A 22790-nucleotide genomic window follows, 5' to 3' on the forward strand; every position below is an offset into this window, starting at 1 on the left:
GTAAAAATATTAGTATATGCTAGTCTCTGTTCTCGATTCTCGATTCCCTAGTGTCTGCATCTTGAATGTTTTGGGTTTCCGGGACAGACTCATTGGATTTCCATGATTTAGTGTTGCCTTGGTTTTTCTACATTTTGTACATTTACATTTTTGTCAAACCTTCTGCAACAAATGAATTCTTAAAAATAGGCACCACCGTGTTGTTGTGCTACTAATTCCTCAAATGCATCCTCCTTAAAACGGGTCTTAGAAAGAAGAAAGTCACCCACCAAACATTTAGTTTCATGTTTACCAAGTTAGGATTCCCTAGACCAACTTTCCATGTTCTATATTCTGTATATTCATATTCTTTGAATATTCTTGAAACTGTGCTAAAAGTGTTTCTTCTGGTAATGGGTTCCCAATGCTCCCCAGGCCTCGGCTTTGGCAGGCATCCCAGCCGATGCCTCCAAGGACCCCCAAGGACCCCATATACCCGCAATGTATGCAAACACGCGGGCCTTCATAAATAGCTCCATAGCAGCAGCCACTTCCAGGAGGGGAGGGGGCTTCGCTGGCGAGGCGCCACCGTCGGTGCATCAGTCACAGGGGTACATTGGTCAAGTCAGAGCCTGACAAATCCAGGGTGTTATCGGGCCTTTGTCCGGCCTGCAGCTGTCACTTACCAAGCTCGTGGGAGAGGATGGGGGGGGGGCAGAAGGGAATTCATGACCTATCCCTGCAGCCACAGAGGACTACTGAGGCATTTAGAAATGACACGTGAGCTAAGAACACACCAAAAAAGGAAGAAATCCAATCAGATTTCTTTGGGAATATGCAGGAAGAGAATATGGAGAAGTTGAAGGAAAGGCGGAAAGAGCAAAATATGTCAAACTCTTCCTTTTGATTGCAAAGTCAAGGCTGATTCAGCGATACCAGCCTAAAAAACATTTCATCTGCATTCTCTTCCCTAAAAAATGACCAGAAGTAATAGCAATCTCATCTTTTGTGCTGCCCTCACAGAAGGTCTCGTATCCTGTCCATCTCTCCCCAAACCTTTATCTCTCTGTCTTTGAATTAAATGTTAGTCTACAGTGCGATGAAATAAAGATGAGCTACGCCTTTGACTTGATTCAAGATTGCCAAAGGGCCCCAACTGAAGAAGGCCACGCTATTATCTGCTGCATTGAGGTACCGACGCTCGGGCAAAAGGGAATTTCAATCAGCACGGATCAGATAGCGTGCTGGTTTTAAAGTCATACCGGAACGCCACAGTTCTTTAGTTCGACTCCCATCGTTCCATCAAACTTCTGACTTGTTGGGATTTTATTCTGATTGCAGCCTTCTGTTGCTCTTATTGTGATTAGTAGGGCCTGACCCCTGACCCCTGACACACACGGGCTCATATGACCGCTGTTCTGCTCTGTGATTGGACGACTCCTTTATTAGCTGCGCGTCGGTGTTTATCGGCCAGACTGAGACTCAACATGTGACACAAGCAAGTGCAGGGACGGCGTTGTTTGCCTCCTCGCTCTAAGCCCCGTGGTGTCGGAGACATCTGCCAAATCCTCCTGGATCAAAGGATGACTATTACACAGGCAGGAATCCGCAGCCCCCCCAACCCCCTCTCCCCAACTGCAGCTTTGGAGGACTCATGACCCCTGTCAACAGTTCAGTTAAAAAACACAGGTGGGATGGGAATCAGACGTATGTAAAGCTGCAGTCCTCAAACGTTAACTTGCATCATTTTTACATTTTAGAGTCCCTGACATGATGGATGAAATCTGCTTAAGTATGTTACATTTTGTTTGTCGTTAGGTTCTACATTGTTTGAGTTTTGAAAGCTAACACGAGACATTTCGACTTGATGACAAACGAGCGCAGAAGTGACGCCATGACGGTACGGTCACTCGGGCAAACCAACGTATTTATGTCCAGTTGAAGAATCTTGTGTGCTTGTCGGTCAGTATTGGAAACCGCTATGAGGTTGTCGATTACATGCATTCAGGAGAATCTTACCCAACCTGGAACACCAGACGGGACCTGGCACCCCCAAAACCAAGCCATGGTTCTCTGTCAAAAATTGTGACAAAGAAAGTATGTAAAATATAAAAAATGTGATCAAGAGAAGAGAAATAAGGATCGGATTCAACAAGAAAACATTCCTCTCAAAGCAGAAAGGAGACTAGCAAAGGCCAAGTCGAATACTCGAGACAAAGCAGCAGCAAACTAAAACACGGCCAAACAGCTTGAGTCATTTTCCTCCAATCTTGTTATGGCGGCAAAATAAAGAGTCTGGCCTTAGAAGGTTGTAGCGCACTAACTTTATTTACCTCGTGTCTTTTCCCCGCGATTGTATCTCTTCCTGCGGCAAGTCCCACTTTGAACAAGATAAGCAGAAACAGACATTTGGGACCGAGTCCTGTCAGCTCATTTGCTCAGGATGTGGCTCGCCGTTGGGCATGTATGGAAGCGTCACTTGATACGTGGAACCTTTTCTCTGATGCACAAACACATGGCTTAAATTCCGCAAATATAACGCTTTCTCCTTTTTGCTGTGACACTTGAATAATAATAACCACTAAAACTGGTAGCCATGCCGACTAAATACGGTACCCAAAACACAACTTGGAAACTACTCAGCTATTCTTTTGACTGCAGACACCATCCATCCCTGTCCTCCCCAAACGCGGATCTGCCTGAGCACGTGATTTGAAGAATCCAGTTGCTGCACTTCAACGGAGGGAGAAGCCCTGCAGATAGTCTGGATATTACTGAGGCCGTCTTTGAACTTCCATGTCTAATCCCCACTCGCTGAAGTCTACCCCCACTGCCAGATATCTCTTCAGGCAATTTCATTCACATTGGAGAAATGTATATTGGATTGCTATGCCGCTGTAGTTCCCATTTGGTGGAATCGCTCCCTCGCTGATGGTCGCCCGGTCCGCACTCCGCCATCGTGGAAGCAAATGTTGCTAATGAGCGAAAGCAAGCCTTGTCTTTGATGGGTGTGTTAGTGTGTGAAATGAGGGCGATGGATCTCATTGTGTGTGTGTGTGTGGGGGGGGGGGGGGGGGGGGTGTACGCCGCCTTGAGTGGTCTTGTTAATAGCCGAGGTCGGGCTTTTTCTGGGTCAATCATCAGCTTCTGGTTGCGTGGCTGCAATGCTTTAAAACGGGGCGGGAACCTTTTTGGCGAAGACAAGAAGAATATAATTAGCCTATGAATGTATTCTTTTTCATTGTGTTTTAATGAAGCTATCCTTACAGTAGCCGTAAAATACTTCTTACCATGATTGGGATTTCCGGTGCCTGGGATGGTTTTGTCTTTTCGCCATCTCTTTCTCTAAAGCAGAGGTAGGGAACCTATGGCTCGGGAGCCAGGTAGGGCTCTTTTGATGACTGTATCTGGCTCTCAAGCATTTCTTACCACAATAAAAATGTATTTTTGCTAACATTTTAAAGTAAACATCACAGAAATGACTGTTAAAAATAATATTCAAAATCAACAACTTTTTTATGCATTTTAATTGGTCCATCTATATTCTGCTGCAATACGGCCAACCATATCTATCTTTCCTGATGATATTTTCCAGGTCAAACACCAAAACTTGATTATTACTGGGTAATGCTGTAGTCTACCTCGGTCACTGAGATGTCAAAAAAACATGTAAATGTAAACTTTCCTCCTTTAGTCAAATAGTCACCTAGCTAAAGCTGCAGAACCAAGCCTTCTGACGAAGATGGCCTAAAGAATGAAATACGTCTACGGAGTACGGTGCAAAACTATGCAGCAGCAGAAGTTGTATTAATGGCAACAAGTATTTGATTTATTATTAGACACTGCGCTGCTCACGAAAGTGTGCTGGCCACACCCCATTGGCGTGGGGTAGTGTGCCTGGTCTACGTAATTAGAGCCCATTATATCTAAAACTGTTGGTCTTACATAAAAATGCACACATTTTATTGCATTCAATGTTTAAAAAAATGTATATGGCTCTCACAGATACACATTTTAAAATATCTGGCCTCCATGGCTCTCTTAGCCAAAAAGGTTCCCGACCCCTGGTCTAAAGGCTTGGCTCCACAGGATTAGCTAGCTGACTATTTCACCAAAGAGGGGACGTTTACTTCTTGACCTTCTTGACCCATAAAAAAGCAGGAGGACAGCTAGCATAGCTCTGGTAAAATGTATGCATGGATTCAAATGCATGAGCATATTTTGAGAATATTTCCAATGTTGCTGTTGGCGTAATGTAAAATAAAATGTCAAATAAAGGAACTGTACAGCGCTAGGAAGTACGTGCGAGCCAGAGCTCTAACGGCTGATCTTGAAAGCACTTCCATCCTTGCTGCAGGGTCCGAGAGCAACAATTAGAGACAGAAGGATGAAGGTAATGGCGTACTCTGGACTCCAGCTCTATCTTTGTCTGTTGTTGTTGCGTGCATATTGATCGGTATCGGGAGATGACCGCCACCCCGTTCTGCAGTCTAATGTCCAATCATGACTGATATTCAGATAATAGCAATAATAACACAGGACTTGTTATGACAGTCGGGTTGAAGAGGCGTTCTTGAGAATAAAGGAGGTTTGAAAGAAGCTGTAGGAACATATTAGCGGATGAAGCCCATTGATTTTCTAATGGGCAGCTCTTCACATAACTGGAAGCATTAGATTCCTCACACTCTAGTGAACCACTTAATTGCGACCACTGTATAAAGTGACTACTTCCTGCAGTTGTGTCCACATAAGCCATCTGAATCAAATGGGGTATAACTAATACAATTGATTTTGGCAAGACAGGAAGAAAGAACACGATAACCAAGTGCTGCTGAAGGCCGGGCGCTAAGATCTGCGTGTCGTCCACATGCGGACGTTTCTTGTGCTTTTAATAAAGTTTGATTGGCAGCGTGTCCTGCAGCCTGTTATCACCTCGGGGATGTGCACACTCCTTCTCCGATTGTTGTCATAATTGCCCCCAGAATCCTCTGGGTCCAAATGGAGAATGGCGTCAGCGCTGACGTGCGTACCCCCCGTGTAGGCGCTCCTCACAATAAGAGTGGCAGGTCCTCAATGCGTGTTAAGTGTTCATTAAAAATATACATTCCGGTCTTTCTCTTTTATTCCCGTCCATTTATTGTATGCTTTTCTTTGGCGGGCGATGGGCCACCTTTGTCCTGACTCACGTCTCTTTTCTCTCACATGCTCTTCATTAACCTTTCACTCCTTTCACTCGGCAACCCCCCGCTACTTTTATCTCCCTTTCCGTCCCTCACCCTATCTTCTCCACTCCGACATCCCACGCCACCCACCCCCCATCTCTGTGGAGCCCAAATTCCTAACCCTTGGTCGCATCCCTGTGGTATGCATAAAGCAGGCTTATTATCAGGCGGCTTGTCTCGTCGTAATCGTGTGTTGTTGGCCGCTGCCTCTGTAGCTGCTGATAAAAGGGGGGGGGGGGGGGGGTGATTAAACTGAAGGAACGGCTATTGATCCCTATTGACAGGCCTCTCCAAGCCCTTGAGTGATGGGGATGGAAATGAGGGATTTCCACCGTGTTTAAAGACTGCGTGCCATAAAAACGTACATTCTGCTGTTGGAAAGAGACATGCATCACTGCGAGTGGTTCACGAGGGACACGTTCCCTCTTAAAGCGTGCTCAATCAAATCATGCAGCGCTACCGATCCATGCGGCCGCGGTGCTGCACACGAGCCGGCTGATGGCGATAGCTGCCTCAGCTATGTACAGGTGACATCATCGCGTACCAGGAGTTAATTAAGTCCAACACGGTACCTTGGGTGGATTGACTCCCCAGGCAGTACGAGTAAGCAAGCAGACAATACTCTGCTGAGCAGTCGTGGACAGCAGCGTGTCGAGCGTATTCTCGTGATGTCTTCACCTCGGTGACTTTTTGTGAAATTGCCTCTTGGGGATGAATAAAGTGTTTCAAATCCAAAGATTTCTGACCTCCGTGGCAGCACACCAGCTGCTCTGAGCATGTGCCCGAATACAGTGCACCTTGCTGGGCCACAGCAGGCGGCTCCTCCCCCCTTTATGCTTCTCCTGGTAGTCGTCATGTTGTGATATTTCATGAGGACGAACCAACAGGTTAAAGTATCACCTGTGATAACACCCTGACTCGGGGCCGGGCCACAATGACCCGTTACCCGCAAATGTCCACCTCCACTACTTGGATTGAAAACAGCTTGTTCCCCTTTCCTCCCCTCAGCAATCAGACGGCTCCCAACAACCATGACCGGATACAAAGACTGAGGCACGAGTTCCAGCAGGCAAAGCAGGACGACGACCCGGACGGCCACCGCCACTCGTACAGCTTGGATCAGACTGGGGTGAGTATCTGGTGTGGTTCAGGCACGGAAATAAGTGGACAGAAACGTGGCCTCGGAATCAACCGCAGCCATCATTCCGTGACAAATGTCAAAGCATCGACCTTTAACTCGGAACTAATTGCGTACGGGTCCGTCTGAGAAACATAACACACGTGCTCTTGGAACGCGCACGGAAGACGTTTGATGTTATCTGAAATGTAGCAAGGGAGGGGGGGCAAATTGAAGACATGCTGCTCATTATGATTTTCCTTCGACGCGACAGAAGTCATTTTTCAAATTAACGCTTTTAAATTGCATTTTTTAAGTGGTTGGCTTACTGTTTGATTGATCGGCACCAACAAGAGGATTTACTTTTCATCATTGGAATAATACAAGAAAGTTAATTCCTGACGCAATTTCATCTTTTATTTCTCACATTTAGAGTTGGGGAAAAAATACTTTGTGATATTAGTCAGTCGGTACTATTGTCTGTGTACTTTTCATGTGCATATCTGTGACGGATACCAACTGGTGCGGCTGTGAGGTGGTACGTTGGTAAACCTCCATCCCGGACGCCTCGGCATTCTGGGTGGCCTGAGTGGTATTTTCTGAAAACAAGAACGCAGTCGTGTTTGCTAAATGCTAAATGCTAAAAACTGCAGGTCAACGTGTGAAAGTAATTCACTGCCATGAGATGCAGGACTCGGCTGACATGGCAACGATCGGCTCTTGTTTTTCTTACTGGTTCCTGTGAGCCTGAAGAACACCAGCCCTGAAACCCCCACCCACCCTGACAGGGCTAAATGTATTTCCTCTGGATTTGTTTCCTAAATCTGAAATTGGGCATCTTTCCCTGTCGTTTTCTGGGTCCCTTCCCTCCCCAGCTCGCTGTCCAAATGAGATACCATCTGTTTGTGCAGCACTAAGCAGTCTCCGCTTTCCCCCCCTCAACGTCTGAGCTTCTAATTGCGTGTGATTGTTGACATTGTTGAGTATACCCCCGTTACTCTGATGGTAATAAGATACAGGGCCGGCCTGGGAGTCCTGAAGTCTATTTTATTAGTCGGCTTTCATGTTATTTCAGTCATCCCCGAGCAAGGAATCACGACGGCTAAACTTGTTTGGGATAGACGCAAGCCCGTCTGTCACATTTTGGCAGCGATCAGGGGAACTCCTGGGAAAACTGACTTGAAGCTGACTCCAAGCTCGAGTCTGGATCTCGAGCCAGGATCCTGACTGCTTCAACAGATCAGTCGTACTCCTACGGACTGAATCAGAGACTGCTTTGGACAGTTTTACCTTGATCTTTGTTCTGATGGATCTTCTAATAGAAACGTCTACTGAGTCACAGTGTGGGCTGTACTCGACCTGGTCTCGATTTGGAGCTTATTGTTACTGAGCATTCATGTTTAAGCGTGATACAAACCATTCTTTGACAATATTGCATTACGTTTGGGCAGTAGAGCGGAATAAAAGCTCACCAGTCCAAAAAGATGACCTGCGTTGTAAAAGCTAGGGGTCACGAGACCAGACAAGACACGAGATTGGGTCTACGAGAACGAGACCAGATGAACATGACTTTTAGGAAAAGTACAATGACAATGTTTGGAAGTTAAATGTTGACGGCAGATTAAATATTTGGGAAGCAACTGGTGGGCCGGATTCAAACGCTTGATGGGCCGGATGTGGCCCCCGGGCTGCAGTTTGCCCACCCCTGCTGTATGTGTATTGAGCAGCCTCGCCTCCACCCAAGACATAGAGACCAAATCCTGTCTTGTCCAGTGATTCATTAATTAATAAATTCATCCATTCATCCACCCCGACTGAAAACTGGCCTGGTGATTCTTTCAGCATGAAAACAAGTGAAAATGTGGAAAAGCTCAGAGTTTGCTCCCCCCCGATGCGAGTGATGTCATAGGCCACATAGGTCAAGCAGTCAACACTCACAATTAAAAGTTGACACTTGTTGTTTTTCTGCTTCTCACGCGGTTCGGGGAGAGGAAGTTTCCAGATGTTGCCCATCAAATGTTCGGCGTTATCCAGAATTGTTTGTGTCTCTCCGAGCGCAGCAATAAAATCCATTTTGGAGCTGTTAGGTTTGCGCACCAATAAGCACGAGCAGGCAGATAAGTCAGAGCGCCATGCACAATAACTGCAGCTTTTTCCATTCATCAACGTGGTCTCTTCCACCGCTTGGATAAACGGGCCGCTAATGCAACATTTAGCTTGGGAATATTTGCAAGCCAACCAAAGAAAAAGGTCAAATTTTCCTAGCTGTGACGTTATTTTGTCAGCAGAAAGATGGCTGGTTCCCGACGCTTCTTTACATTGTTTTTATGAAACGTTACTTCAGTGTCATTTGTATTTTTCATAGAATTATCTTTTTATTGGCTGGGAGACGTCCCATGGTTCTCCTCCTGTCTCATAAAATGTGTTTTAATGCCTGATATATAAAATATATCAAGTGTCTGTCACTACCTATACATGTACTGTACATGTCTATGTACTGTAAAGCCACAGTGCTTTGCTCTTTGGGGGTTGAATATGGCCCATTATTAACTCTAATCACATTTGACATATTTTTGCCTATATAAAGCATTGGCCATCATAAAAATGGGTAAATGAGGTATAATACAAATATAGGGCATTCAGAGATGCATTTAAAGATGTTATGTAGTATTCTACACTGGTCACTAGGTGTCAGTAATGTAATGTAATGTTGGATGAGACACACAAGCACCAGACCTGATTACCAGAAGTACGGGTTTGTATTGCGGCCTTTAATGATCTCACATCAGGCACAATGATCGCCAACACACTAACCCGTCCACCCGGCCCCCCCAGGCCGCTGTGGTGTGGGGAGGTGTCACTACGCCAGTCAGCGACTCGTCAGCAAGTTATTATTATCCAACCCTACAGAACCACAAACATTGTAGCACGACCTAATCCCACGTCAAGGCGTGTCCAAATCCATTTAACAATCCATCAGCTGCCGGCCCCCACGTTCGATCCCCACAAAGAATTTTCATAACGTCTCTTTCGCTCATCTTCACCGCCATGTTTTAGCGCCCTGCAACCTGGGCAACAAGTGTTTCATATCTTCATCATTGCTGACATTATTGGATAAAAACAAACACGGACGTTCCTTGATTTGATTTGAGCACATGTCCTGTTTGATACCACCTTTTATTCCAAGATCCAAGGTGGAATAATCTGATTCCCCTTCCCGGTCTAATGCCATTACGTTGACTGATTTTCTCTCCTGGTAATTTGTCATGCGTCCACCCGTGCATGGCGTCATCCGCCCCAACCCTTCTTCTTCCAAGCCAATTGTCACATGCCCACATTCCTCATCACTTCCTCCCAAATCACATTAGGAGCGTTCAGGCAAATCAGCCTCTTTTTACTTTTCCAGTTGTGGAGACTTTGTCACCATATGAGTCCAATTTGCTGCACAATTGAAAAGTGAGGAAAGGACCTGCTGTTGACGCTGAGTGAGATGTAATTGCGTTGTTATTGCAGCTGTCCGAGCCGGGAGAAAAGACCAGACGCGTCCAACTGGCCGTCTTGGCTGACGGGCTCTCCAAGTGCAGACGCCACTTTCGCTCCTAACCTTTCGCTCCTTTCCAACGCCACCGCGACAGCAGCAACGCGGCGCCGACTGCCCACAAACGATCTTTGTTTTTAGCATTTCACCAACTCGATGATTGAAATGTATGAAAAACATTTCCAATAAATAGGATTCAAAAGGAATACATTTTCACCTGTTTGACTAAATACAGCTTTTAATGAGATTAGAGCCCATAGACATGACATAACACCCCTATAGTCACTGTTACACTCCCACTATTCTTTGTTTGCATCATATTGCTCAGTCTACCCTCCGCATTCTTTCTTTTGGAATCACACCCTCGGCCGGCGAAGGCTTGCCAATGAGACCCCTCCGTGTGTTGCGTTCAATTGCTTTGTCATGTTCTCCTTTCAGCCGGCTTGTTATCAGCGCGGAGTGAGCCGACGTGTCCGTGTCGGCCTCTCACTGAAGCACAGCAGCGCCATGGGGACATATGGACGTTTGTTAGAGCTTTTATCTGGCATTCTGATCCCAGTTCAGCGGAATATTCCATGTCAAGTCACTTTGCTAACATGGGGGGGGGTCTGTGCTAGCCCTTTCTAAGCCTGTTTTTAGGGAGGAAGTCAACAATAAACAATGAGCGACATGACCTTCACGTCATAACACATTTTCTTTCTATTGTAGTAGTATAGTAGTACTACAGTAGTACTAAGAGTAGCGTTTGTTATTGGCATTATAATTTATGGAAATTCATGAATGTCACAGGCCGCCAACGGGACGGACAAACCGAGCGGGCGCCATTCGGTAGCGGTGGAAAAGCAGCATCAGGAGGACCATGGCGGTTTCCACCAGGCACAACGACAATACAGCTCCCTGCCACGGTACGTTTGAGTCCATACCCGCGTGAAGACAACGTTGACCCGCTCCGGGTCATCCCATCCGTGCCTTGGTCCTCTCCAACGAGGACTTTTCCTTTTTTCTGTTCTTTGCCTTCCTCATCCCACCCTTTTATTTTGGTATATTGGTGGACGGGATGCTGAGCGTCGTTGCTGCTGTTTTATATCGCTGGTTGCACTTCCTGGCCGTGTCAAAGGAGCCATATTTTACATGTCAAACATCATATTTCATGGACTATTTTATTTTTAGTTCATAAAATTAAAGATTGTTTATTTTTATTATTATTTTTTATTATGGAATCAATGACCCGCCCAAAATGGATGCTCGTCCCACTTTAGTGTCCCGACCCACCAGTTGAGAATTGTGTGTGTGTGTGTGTGTGCTCTTGTCCAAAGTGACTGCCGTCTTAGGAGATTTTGATCTCTCTTTTGTCAAACGCCAATCATTATTCCCAGTGCCATCCCGTTTCCCACCCGCCTGTCTCGCCACGGTCACATTTGGGTCGATTAAAACATGTTTCTGTCCATACTTATGGATTTGCGGTCCACGCGGACGCATAATCGATGGCGTCTGCACAAACCGGAGCGATCTTTGCCTTCCTTTCATGGAAGTTATCTGCTGGCATCTCATGTGACGTGACAGTTGATGTTCTTCTGTGGAGAAACTGGCGGCCGATTGTGGCTGATGTTCTATGATCTCGTGTTTTCTAGCAGACACTCAGATGTTTGACTGTGTCTAAAGTCTTCCATCCCCAGATTAGTCAGCATAGTTCTGCTCGGTTCCTCCGGAACCGTGAGACATGGAGTCCAAACAAACACAAAAAGAAGTCATGCTAGCTGCTTACGTGTGCACGGGGTTAAGATAAGATCCTTGACGCTCCGCCTTCCACTCAAGGAGCTCCTTTACTCCGCGATGACGTGAGGCACTGGCCACAACATTAGGTACACTGGTAAGCAATGGATGGCAGGTTTGTCACATCCAACGCATATGTACCAACAGTACATACAGTAGTGTGTACTTTCACCTTTCATCCCGTCTTTGCACTGCCGCAGTCATTTATGTATATTTTTGTATTCTTTTAGTTTTATTGAGGCTTTTTAAAGTAGCACCAACCAACCAGAAGACAGTCCTCGTGTGGTGTGAATGACACATGCCAATCAAGTAAGTAAGTTGTGTTGGTTGGAGGGGGGTGGGGGTGTGGGGGGGGGGTCAGGAAAACGTAACTGACAGCAGTGTAGCGTCCAGGTGGGAGCAGGAAGTGACGATCTTTGGCTCAGGTTGATATTATTAGTTCCTAATGTATCAGCCGGCGAGTGTCTATGTGAAGTCATTCTGGCGTGTGTGCATGTGCATGCGTGTGCATGCGTGTGCCTGTGTGTGTGTGTGTGCATGCGTGTGCGTGTGTGATTCTTCCCAGCTGTTAGAAAGAAACACGCAGCCACCTCATGTTTTTCCTGAGAAGCAAGTTCCTGGCTGTGTTTGTTATGTTCTGTCATTCTTGAGCTAACCCCCCCTTTGGGGTAATATATTTCCCCCACCACCGCACCCCCCCATCTGTAAATGTAATCTACTTTGTGACATATTGAGGCTCGGGAGAAGAAGTGATAAGAGCGTTAACTCCACCGATGCATCAGTCAGACATTCCTGCTTTGGTCTCCTCCCCGCCAGAAAGAAAAGCTTCTCAAAATCTACTTTTCTTCATTTGCTTTTGGAAAAAGTCGACTGTCGCTGTGGAGTTGCGGATGGCCGTGGTGCGTGACAGGCGTCCCGGGTTTCCAAACAAGCGTGTCCCTCATGAGCGGGGCTGGCTGCTCTTGTGAGCCAAGCCGCCATGTTAAATGCATGTTGGCTCGGCCAGACAGAACGGGCCTGATATGGAACATGCGGTCCGGTTCTCCCGCCAGTCTGGCCTTGCATCTGCCGAGCTGCTTGTTTACCCGCGCATGCATGCTGCATGTACTCGTACTCGCACACGGGCACAGCAGAAAAGGGTAATAAGCTCAGCTAGCATGTGGTCGGTACATAAATGCATTGGCAGCTGTTAGCACGTGCATACATGCACGCTAGCTGCTATGTTGTTTTTCCATGTTTTCACCCGGCATCATTAGGGCCGCATGAGGGAATTAGGACGTCATACCGATCAATCCGACATTAAAATAGTTCAGATAACCCATCATTTTTAATGATATAGCAAGTTATTGGTACCATATCGGTCTTGAGATGCAGAAATTTACAAATATTTGTTACCAGTTTTGGAAATATCTCTCAAAATATTTGACATAGAATTGCATGCAGAAGACTCATTGAAAGACTTTGTGGTGATATGTAGTATTCTACACTGGTCACTAGGTGTCAGCAATGTTGCTGTCATGTTGGATGACTGCAACAAATGACTTTTATTGCAGCTTTGAATCCTCTAATCCCTCGGTAGTCCCCAGCACGGCCTACTGTTGCGGCGCTGACCCACCGAACCATGTCACTTCCTGTCCGTCCCCCACTCTGCTCCCCTGGCACCGCCAACATGAGTCTATTTCATCTTTCATGTCTACTAATGGAAGTTTAAAGATGACTCAAGCTTTGTTATTCCATGACATGAGGGTTCGGATCATATTAAAAAGTATATTTAGAAGGTTGTAAACAGGTTTTTGACCAAAATATGACATTTCTAAAGAAGGTATGTACTTTCCTGTAATTCACTACCAATCCCATCAGACGTTCTCAGTATCTCCACTAACAATGTCCTCCATCATCACAGACGTTCTAAGTATGTCTCCGCTAACGACAATGGAGGTAAAGGCTCAAGGGCAACGGTAATAATTTTGCAGCGATAAACACCAAGTCAAATCAGATGTTCACTGTAATAAATTTATTTTTTTCCGATTGAAAAGCCGGCATTAGACGTTGACAGAAATCCAAGAAAAAGCCTTTAGAAGCTCTTGGTTTCTTTCTTCATCTTTGTATCGGCGCAACAAAAGCCTTTTAAGCTGGCAGCAGGTCGGTTAGTGAGGTGCGAAAGGGATTTTTCTTCGCAGGCTGACGTAAAAAGCCCCATCGCAAGTCTTGCCAGGCATGTTGGCTTTAATGGAGCCCAATAATGGACACGCAGGCCTTCCACTTTAGCCCAAAACCCACCAATTGTCCGTAATAGCTCCCTGCCCAGCTCTTTCAATCGGAAGAGGAGGCGTAGATACAAAGTACTGAATGCGCTCATTTTTTTGCTGCCATGGAGTGAATGACGTGCAATTTTACAAAGAAATGACATGTATGACAGTTAGCATGTTTTAATGCACTTTGACACTTTAGCTTAACCAGACACTGGTGGGAATGTTTGTCTGGGACTGACTGGCGACCGGGCCAGGGTGTCCCAGGGTGTCCCTGTCCCAAGTCTTTCTTTGGGTTCTTTCTTCCAAAAGGTCCAAGCAATCCGGGTACGGAAACCAAACCAATGATTTTGCATAGGAGATCATGTCCATTCAGTGAAGATATTGTGTGTCTTTAACATAAACGTGTGTGTTTGTGTTCAGGCCACCGCGGAAGACCCCGAGCATGGCATCCCAAGACGCATGGGACAAGGCCTACCCGCCCGCGGCAGATGCCAGGGATGGCGTCCAGGGACCCCACAACGGCTACCTGGGAACATCCAACTTTAACGCCCGTGTGGTCTTGGAGACCCAGGAGTTGCTCAGGCAGGAGCAGAGGCGCCGAGAGCAGGAGCTCATCACGGGCCGCCCGCCCACCACCCAGGAACCCCCCGGCGGTGCCAGCAGAGACCACAGTCAGGAAGCCCCTAAATCCAAGGGTCCCTACAGGCAGGACGTCCCCCCGTCCCCGACTCAGCTGGCCAAGCTCAGCAGGTTTCATCAGGGCTCCGAGAAAGGGAGGCACTTTTACTCCTGAAAGCAACACAAGACACTTTTTGAAAAGTCCAAATGCTGTGATATTTTTTATTGGAGTATTAATATTGAACTTTTTTACTGGCGTGGACCATAATCCTTTTTAGCAATTTGTACAATATTCATTTTCCTCTGCACAATATGTCAAGAAGTGCCTTTTTATTCCATTTATTCCTCTCATGCTGGTACCTGATCAGGTTTTGGACCACCTGTAGGAGTGAAGCGGTTTTAGTTTTTTGTTAGTTTCCGTTCCTCCTACTTTATCTTTCATTTTTCTCACCACAGTTCCTGCTGCTGAAAGAAAACATCTTCACATCTCCGTTACTCCGATCCTGTGTGGCCTACCCAGGAACCGGCATCATAAAGTGGGTCAGGTCAGGGTTATTAATGAATGTACCTCATTAAAAATGGAGGCGTTCTGGGCTTTTTTGTTGTCATGTGCGGCGAGGAGCGAGAACCGGCAACCTTGCTGGCAAGGTTTGGGGCCCCGGCCTTGTCCACAATGATTGGGATGGAAGTGAGGCCTGCTGGCCCCGAGCTGTCAGAGCCGCCCCCTTGCTGAATGTTGATCAGGTGGTCGCAGGCCGAGCTGCGGCACCGCGGGGGGGCCCGTTTGTCAGCTCATCTGGTTTTTGTCCTCCATGATGGCGTCCGTTCACCGAGATGGCTTTGGCTCTACAGTAATCCCTCAAAAATATGTTAATAAACCATGCTGTTTCATGGTTTGATATATCTGTTAGTTAAAAAAAAAAGCTTATTTAGGTCAATTTGACTTATTTTTTATCTAAATTCCCTGAATTAAAAAAGTATTCTTCATGAACAATGCAAACATAAGACGCCTTCAAAGATGTGATGTAGTACTCTTCACTGGTCACTAGGTGTCACTAATGTTACTGTAATGTTGGGTGAGACACACAAGCAACAGTGTCGATCCCCAACTGCTGTGGCCATAATCTATGCCAAGCTAAAGAACCCCTGACATCACTTCCTGTCTGTTCCACAAGAACACACTTACAGCAACACACGTGCACACGTTTCATTAGTCTTATTTAAACTATATTTGGTGATAGGAATGGTGACTGTAGGGGTGTTATTTCATGTCTAGAGGGCTCTAATAATTTTTAAGAAAAGTACAATGAAAATCGTTTCTAGCAATTTAATTTAATTTCTACTCTCTTACACTGTTCTGCACTGTGCGTATGCTAGCGGCCCCGCCTCCACCCACCGAGACAGAGCGTATGACTGACAAAAGGTCTCACTTTGTTCATGCATTGTTCTATGGAGCTAATGTGCCAAAGTGCTGAAATGCAAGGCACAGACTGAACCCTCGTCCTGCACGGCCGCCAAAATGATCAAGTTCATTTTCATTTATTGTGTGATGAATGAATGAATTCATCAACGAGCCAGGCCCGGCGCCCAAGAGACTTCCTGTTTCAGTGTGGCGCCGCCTAGATGCCACCAATGAGGGATTACTGTCGTCATCAATATTTGATACTTTTGGAAATGTGCGTGTAAGGGAATGTTTTTGAAACCAAAGAATAATAATATAAATAACAATAACGGGGATGTAGATTTTTTTTTGTAAAGAAAATGTGAAAATGGGCCGTTTGAACTCCAAAATTGACCCTCTGTTACCTTTGCATTGTTTTTATGACGAGCGTGGTGGATGAAACCCAAGCGTGGAAACATGGAAACACAAACGCCAGCTAGCACCCGTGTGATCCGTTCACCCTGCAGCGTGTGTGGATGAGCACGTCTAGTGCTGCACCTCCACGGTGGGAGGATAAGAAGATGGGAGCTGTGACCTTGTGGTTGATTCCGCCAGCGGAGTCATTTCTCACTTTGCATTAGAAGCTCAAGGTTAGCGCTCTCCACTTTGCTGGCTCATGCCGCCTTTTTCATATTTGCTGTCCTTTTGGCCAGTTTGTGTGCTCTGTGTCTGTGATTGTGTTACGTAACAAACAACGAGCGCCTGCGTCGCGCCTGCGTCCCGCCTGCGTCCTGCCAGAGTCCTATGCAAATGTCCCTAATGCGTGTTTATTGGACTGCCTCTCTGATGCGTCGTTGCATCAAGATCTCGTTTCAGGGGTTTGTTGTGTTTGTGTTCCTGGTGGGTTTATGATCATCCTTGATTATGTTGTGTTATATTACGGTACTACAGTACGGAGGTATAAAAATGACTAATATGTAAGCACAGTGCAATTTTCCTTTTTATAACAAAGTCAACATTCTGCTCTTTTGTGTACAAGCAATAAAAAACTTTTGGAAGTAATTGAATCAAGGCTCGTTTCCTTTTCTTTTTTGGGGATTATTGCACACAAGCTTTTTTATTTTTATTGTTGGTTATGCTCCTTCATCTTACTTCAGTAGCAGCTGACTGCTCAGGGGTGTTTGGCTTTTGGTGTCACAGCAGCAGGCCATCCCTGGTGGCAAAGTGAAACGCTACATTAGAAAGCAGGACTGGACTGGACTGTCCGCCCCCCCCTTATCGCAGTTCCAGACCCGACCGTGTAGGACAGTGTGGCTAACTTCTAAACCTCTAAAGCAGGAATGCAGACTGTAGATCTAAAAATGTCCTTTCTTCTCCCAGTTCACATATGTCACTCAGGAATTGAACATAAATAATGTCTGCTTCCATGGCTCATAAAATAAGGATAGTTTTCCCTCAAGGAAATATTTGCTGACTGGGTCATGTGACCGCCAAGTCCTCGTGTAGATGTTCCCTCTCCTACTCAAACGTCTTACAGCTTGGCCAGTGCTGTCGGTCCAAGGGTCTGTCGGTCCAGGGGTCCGTGGTCTGTCGGTCCGGGGGTTCGAGTCCAAGCATTTCTAGGCTGGAGCAGCAATGAAAATATCCAATAAAACATCATCATCATCATCTCGCTAATCTCCATTCCTGAGAGCAGATTTGGCTTCTCAAACGCTTGCGATCCCTGAGATGGTGATGAAGACCCAAACGTTTAAGCGAAAGGCAGCGTCAGGTTTTCCTTCTTGCCAAATCTATTTTCATCTAAGCGCTTGAAACGATCCCTGCGCTCATTTAGTCGATACATTTTTCCTTTGATGATGGCGCGGCTCCGGATATCAGCGTTGGGAAGATTAAGGGTCAGATGAAAGTGAAGCCAGAGAGGAGACCAAACAGTAGGGGGAGGGGCATCCCTGAAGGAGCTGGGACGTTGCTCCTCCCCCCTGAGCCGCCATCACGGTGCCCCAGTGTTACCTTGGAGTGATTGGGAGTAAAGCCTTAGGTTCAAGTCCCGGTCAGTCGTCAGCGTGTCTGAAGTCCTGCTGGTTTTTATGCTCCAAACGGAATAGCAAGTTTTTGTACCGACCCAACAGGAAACACTTTTATTTTTGTTAAGAAGCATAGAACCTTTTATTCATTCATGAAATGCCATTACTTTTCCTCATAGCATCACGCTTTTATTCTCTTAAAATGCAACTTTCTTCCTCATTAGACTTTTCTTCTCTTCATATTTTATTCATATTTTTCTCTTTGTGTTTATTTTCCATTCCGGCTGGGAGTTTTTATTCCAATTTTCCAACTATTTCAGCTTTCTTCTTCACAGAATATTTGGAATTTATTCTTGTAATATTCAAACTTGTTCTGCAACCTCATTTTCCACGGCCAATAATAAAGCATCCGCTTTGGTGACCATAATGGAATGACTTGTCTTTTTTCATGACTATTTCAACTTGATGCTACCAAAGAGACGTTATTCTTGTAAAATGACAACTTCAAAAGCATCCAATTGAGTCATGGAATGGTCCCACTGAGGATCCTGAGGGAACTCCTGGACAGGAGAGCAATGAAATGTGGGCGTGGTGTCCAACATGTTGGGTGCTCGTCTAAAACAGCTTCAAGGTTTCACATTTTATTGTCCGCGGGGGAAATAAAGCTGTCCTTGAGTCCCATTATCTCTCCTGCATAAAACAATACATCCTCGGGATCTGTAGTCCAAAATTCCTTCACTAATGGAAAGTCATGAGTGAGCAACAGCAGACGAGTCGTTTATGGAAGGAGGAGATACGAAGCAGATGCCGCTGGATGACAATGCTCGTGTTTCTGGATTCAGGAGATGGTTTTTATAGCCTGGGTCACCTGTTGGGGGTGGAAGAACCGCTCCTCAATCTGGCTGGGAATTTGAAAGCGGAAGGCGGTGCTATTGCGGGATAAACGGTGGTCGTAAATCCTGATGTGCAAGGAAAGTGGCGAGCTGGAGCGAGGATGACCCGCACACGGCGGCTCCAAGCTTTGGCCAACATCTGGTGATGCTGTGTGTCGTGTTTTGTCATATGTGGGAAGACCCAAGACCAGGAGGGCCCTCTTTGGACCATGAGAAGTCTAAGGTGTGTCAGACAGAAGGCGGGAGACATAACACACATTTGCTGAAAAAAGTTGACACTTTAATATTTTCTAGAGATAACGTAAAAAGATATTTATATTATTTGTGTTGCTATGGCTTTATTCTTATTTTAATCTTTTTTCTCCTAATAAAAATAGAAACAAATAGTTTTACTTTTTTCTGTTAAAATTTGGTGTTTTTTTTACATATTTGCTTTTTAAAAATTCAGAGTAGTTGAACTTTCTCATGAAATTCTTTAAGAAATTATGATTGTGACAGTTGTTTTTTCCATTGATGATTTTTTTTTATTATTTTCTTTTTCCAACAATTGTAAATGTTTCTGTTGTGGTCACCCGCCTCGTGGCGCTCGCTCTTTCTCTCCCCTGCAGTTGGCCGCCGGCAGGAGGCGGGACAACCGGGCGCACCTGCTGCTCGTCATGGCCGCCTGCCGATTAGGCTGAGTCGGAGCAGCTGGGAGACGCCGCTTCCTGGTTTCCTGTCTTGGCTGAACGGCTCGTCTACGATCCTTCCAGCTCGGTCGTCGCTCGCTATCTCCAGCATCTCCAGGTCAAGGTATGCCTGGTTGTCCCGGACCTCCTTGCCAAAAGGTCTTTGTATGGTCTGGTTATTTTCCATGCTTGTCTCCTGAGCTCTGCTTGAGGTCTTGGTCGCCGCCATTAATCTGCCATTAATCTACCATTAATCGGTCATTAATCAGTCATTAATCGGAGTACGAAAGCAAAGAAAAATTGGAAATAAATTCCATCAAAAACCAAACAGAACAATAACCGAAGTACTTAGTACTCGGTGTCCCGTCAAGGTTACGACACAAGACGCACGGAAACGTGTTTGTTCAACTCCAAAGCCTCGGAAGCGTTCCATGATGAGCAATTTCACTCTTGGCTCATCTTCAGCCGTAATAACCGGCGGCCATTTAGTGACGTTTCTGCCGATATCCAAAGTGCTTTGCCGTGGAGCATATTAGTGGAGAATCACAAGCTTTAGAAGACGAGGGGCTTCCCAAGTGGGCTTCACTTGAAGGTAATGGGACCTGTCGTATTCTGCGCTCTCAAACACGGAGTAAGGCAACGTTCGGGCCCCTTAACTTTTCAAGTAGCCTGTCAAAGCGGCAGATTGAAAACAGAAGGTGTTGTGAGGGCCGTTTGATTGGCGACACATGCTAAAAGACGCCATTAGCGGCGACAGAAGTGGATTCTCTTGCGAAAGCGCCTTTGATTCCTCAGAAGCTCGTCTTGAAGGCATCTGCCCCGCACGAGGCATCAATCTCCCGCACATGCGAGTCACCGGGGAGCCGTCCGGCATCCACTGCAAATATGTACTGATGTTGCACGTGCGCTCCCGACGGCCAGCAAAGTAAATATAAAAATAAATATTATTGCGGACTTGACCAGCTTTGAAATGCTAATGTATTGTTTGAAGTGTTCTGGTGCCACAAGTACAACAACACGTGTAAATATTTGTGGCGCTCCTTGTTTTGATCTCATCATAATCTTGCAGAATAAATTCAAGCTGAGCGGGTATTGAACATGAATAACACTATTCCCTTCTCTTTGCCGGCTTTCCCAAATTTACCTTTCATTTTATCCGTGGCACGGGGCCTGCGGCTTTGCTAGCGATGTGATATCCATGATGGATGATGGGATTATGGATGTATGAATGAATGATGATTGGATTATGGATGAATGAATTTGACTGCCTAAACTTTTCCAACAGTTTTACTACAGTATCAGTGTTTTCTGGGTAGTACTTCATGTACAAATACAGCATGTGGGTGGTTATCTTTGACACAGGTGCCAGATTGATGTTTCCTCGTCGCTGTGAAAAGACAAGCTCCGTGTTTATGGATCCAATCCAGAACGTTCCCGACTGCACAATCGGCTGAATTGCTTCAGTAAAGCGTCTCAGCATAAAATCTACATGGGAATAAGTCCTCTAATCTCTCAGCCTTTTGTACAGTAGATACAGTAGAGTGGCTCAAAGCAATTACTCCTGACGCTCCACCCCCCCTCACCCCTCCCTCGCATGCCCTGCATCGCCTTAATCCTCCCAACTTTCCGAAAGATCTTCCTCTGCTCTCGTCTTCTTCCCCCAGATATGCAAACAATGGAGACCACCCCCCACCACCCCCGCCACGCCCCCACGCGCACACACGTCTTTGTCTTACCTGACCCCCCCACACCCAAGAGGCCTGAGGTATTATCCTCTCAGTGGGATGCTCACAGGTGCTGAATGATGGGTGCAAGGGAGGATGGGAAAGGGGGGTGGTGGGGGGAATCAGTGAGGGAGGGGGGGTGTAGAGTGGATAAAAGTGAGAAATGGTGTCTGTCTTTTGTTTTTTTTTCAGGCAAGCCGGAGGAGGTGGGGCGTGCAGGCCAATACTGGTGATTATTTAGCAATAGATGGGGGTGGGGGCCCGTTGAGAGGGGGGGGGCTGCCACCTGTGGGGGGGCTACCTACGCCATCTGTTGCAGTCACAGCCGTGGAGTCCAGAGACATGGACAGCCTTCAACCCGGTCCAAGAACATTAATGGTGCGGCACTGATGCATATTAGACATCATTAGATATGCATCTGTGTATCTTTCTGACATGATGCCGAGGGTGTCCAAGGTGCGGCACGGGGCCATTTATAATATATATATATATATATATATATACAGTGAAGAAAATAAGTATTTGAACACCCTGCTATTTTGCTATTTCTCCCACTTAGAAATCATGGAGGGGTCTGAAATTTTCATCGTAGGTGCATGTCCACTGTGAGAGAGATAAACTAAAAAGAAAAATCCAGAAATCACAATGCATGATTTTTTAACAATTTATTTGTGTGATACAGCTGCAAATAAGTATTTGAACACCTGTGTATCATCTAGAATTCTGACCCTGAAAGACCTGTTAGTCTGCCCATTAGAAGTCCACCTGCACTCCATGTATCATCCTGAATCAGATGCACCTGTTTGAGGTCGTTAGCTGCATAAAGACACCTGTCCACCCCATACAATCAGTAAGACTTTAACTTGTAACATGGCGAAGACCAAAGAGCTGTCCAAAGACACCAGAGACAAAATTGTACACCTCCACAAGGCTGGAAAGGGCTACGGAGCAATTACCAAGCAGCTTGGTGAAAAAAGGTCCACTGTTGGAGCTATCATTAGAAAATGGAAGAAGCTAAACATGACGGTCAATCTCAATCGGAGTGGAGCCCCATGCAAGATATCACCTCGTGGGGTCTCAATGATTCTAAGAAAGGTGAGGAATCAGCCCAGAACTACACGACAGGACTTGGTCAATGACCTGAAAAGAGCTGGGACCACCGTTTCCAAGGTTACTGTAGGTAATACTACAAGACGTCATGATGTGAAATCATGCATGGCACGAAAGGTTCCCCTGCTTAAACCAGCCCATGTCAAGGCCCGTCTTAAGTTTGCATATGACCATTTGGATGATACAGAGGAGTCATGGGAGAAAGTTTTATGGTCAGATGAGACCAAAATAGAACTTTTTGGTCATAATTCCAATAAGCGTGTTTGGAGGAAGAAGAATGAAGAGTACAATCCGAAGAACACCATCCCTACTGTGAAGCATGGGGGTGGTAGCATCATGCTTTGGGGGTGTTTTTCTGCACATGGGACAGGACGAGTGCACTGCATTAAAGAGAGGATGACTGGGGCCGTGTATTGTGAGATTTTGGGGAACAACCTCCTTCCCTCTGTCAGAGCATTGAAGATGGGTCGTGGCTGGGTCTTCCAACACGA

At 46.0% G+C, this 22790-nt stretch overlaps 1 protein-coding gene across 5 annotated transcripts in view; it reads left to right on the forward strand.

The window, feature by feature from the left end:
* LOC131108418 (partitioning defective 3 homolog) overlaps window positions 1-16936 on the forward strand; it is a 183159-nt gene extending 166223 nt beyond the window's left edge. For all 5 annotated transcript variants that reach the window (XM_058059327.2, XM_058059332.2, XM_058059333.2 and 2 more), the window contains 3 exons: window positions 6210-6330; window positions 10646-10761; window positions 14302-16936. In XM_058059327.2, coding sequence (XP_057915310.2) covers window positions 6210-6330; window positions 10646-10761; window positions 14302-14674 — 610 coding nt within the window. In that variant the 3' untranslated portion in view covers window positions 14675-16936. The remainder of the gene's footprint in view (window positions 1-6209; window positions 6331-10645; window positions 10762-14301) is intronic.
* Window positions 16937-22790: the final 5854 nt, after the last annotated feature.

This window comes from Doryrhamphus excisus, linkage group LG5, assembly GCF_037039965.1.
Source record: "Doryrhamphus excisus strain RoL-2023G ecotype Guam linkage group LG5, RoL_Dexc_Guam_v1.1, whole genome shotgun sequence".
NCBI lineage: Eukaryota > Metazoa > Chordata > Actinopteri > Syngnathiformes > Syngnathidae > Doryrhamphus > Doryrhamphus excisus.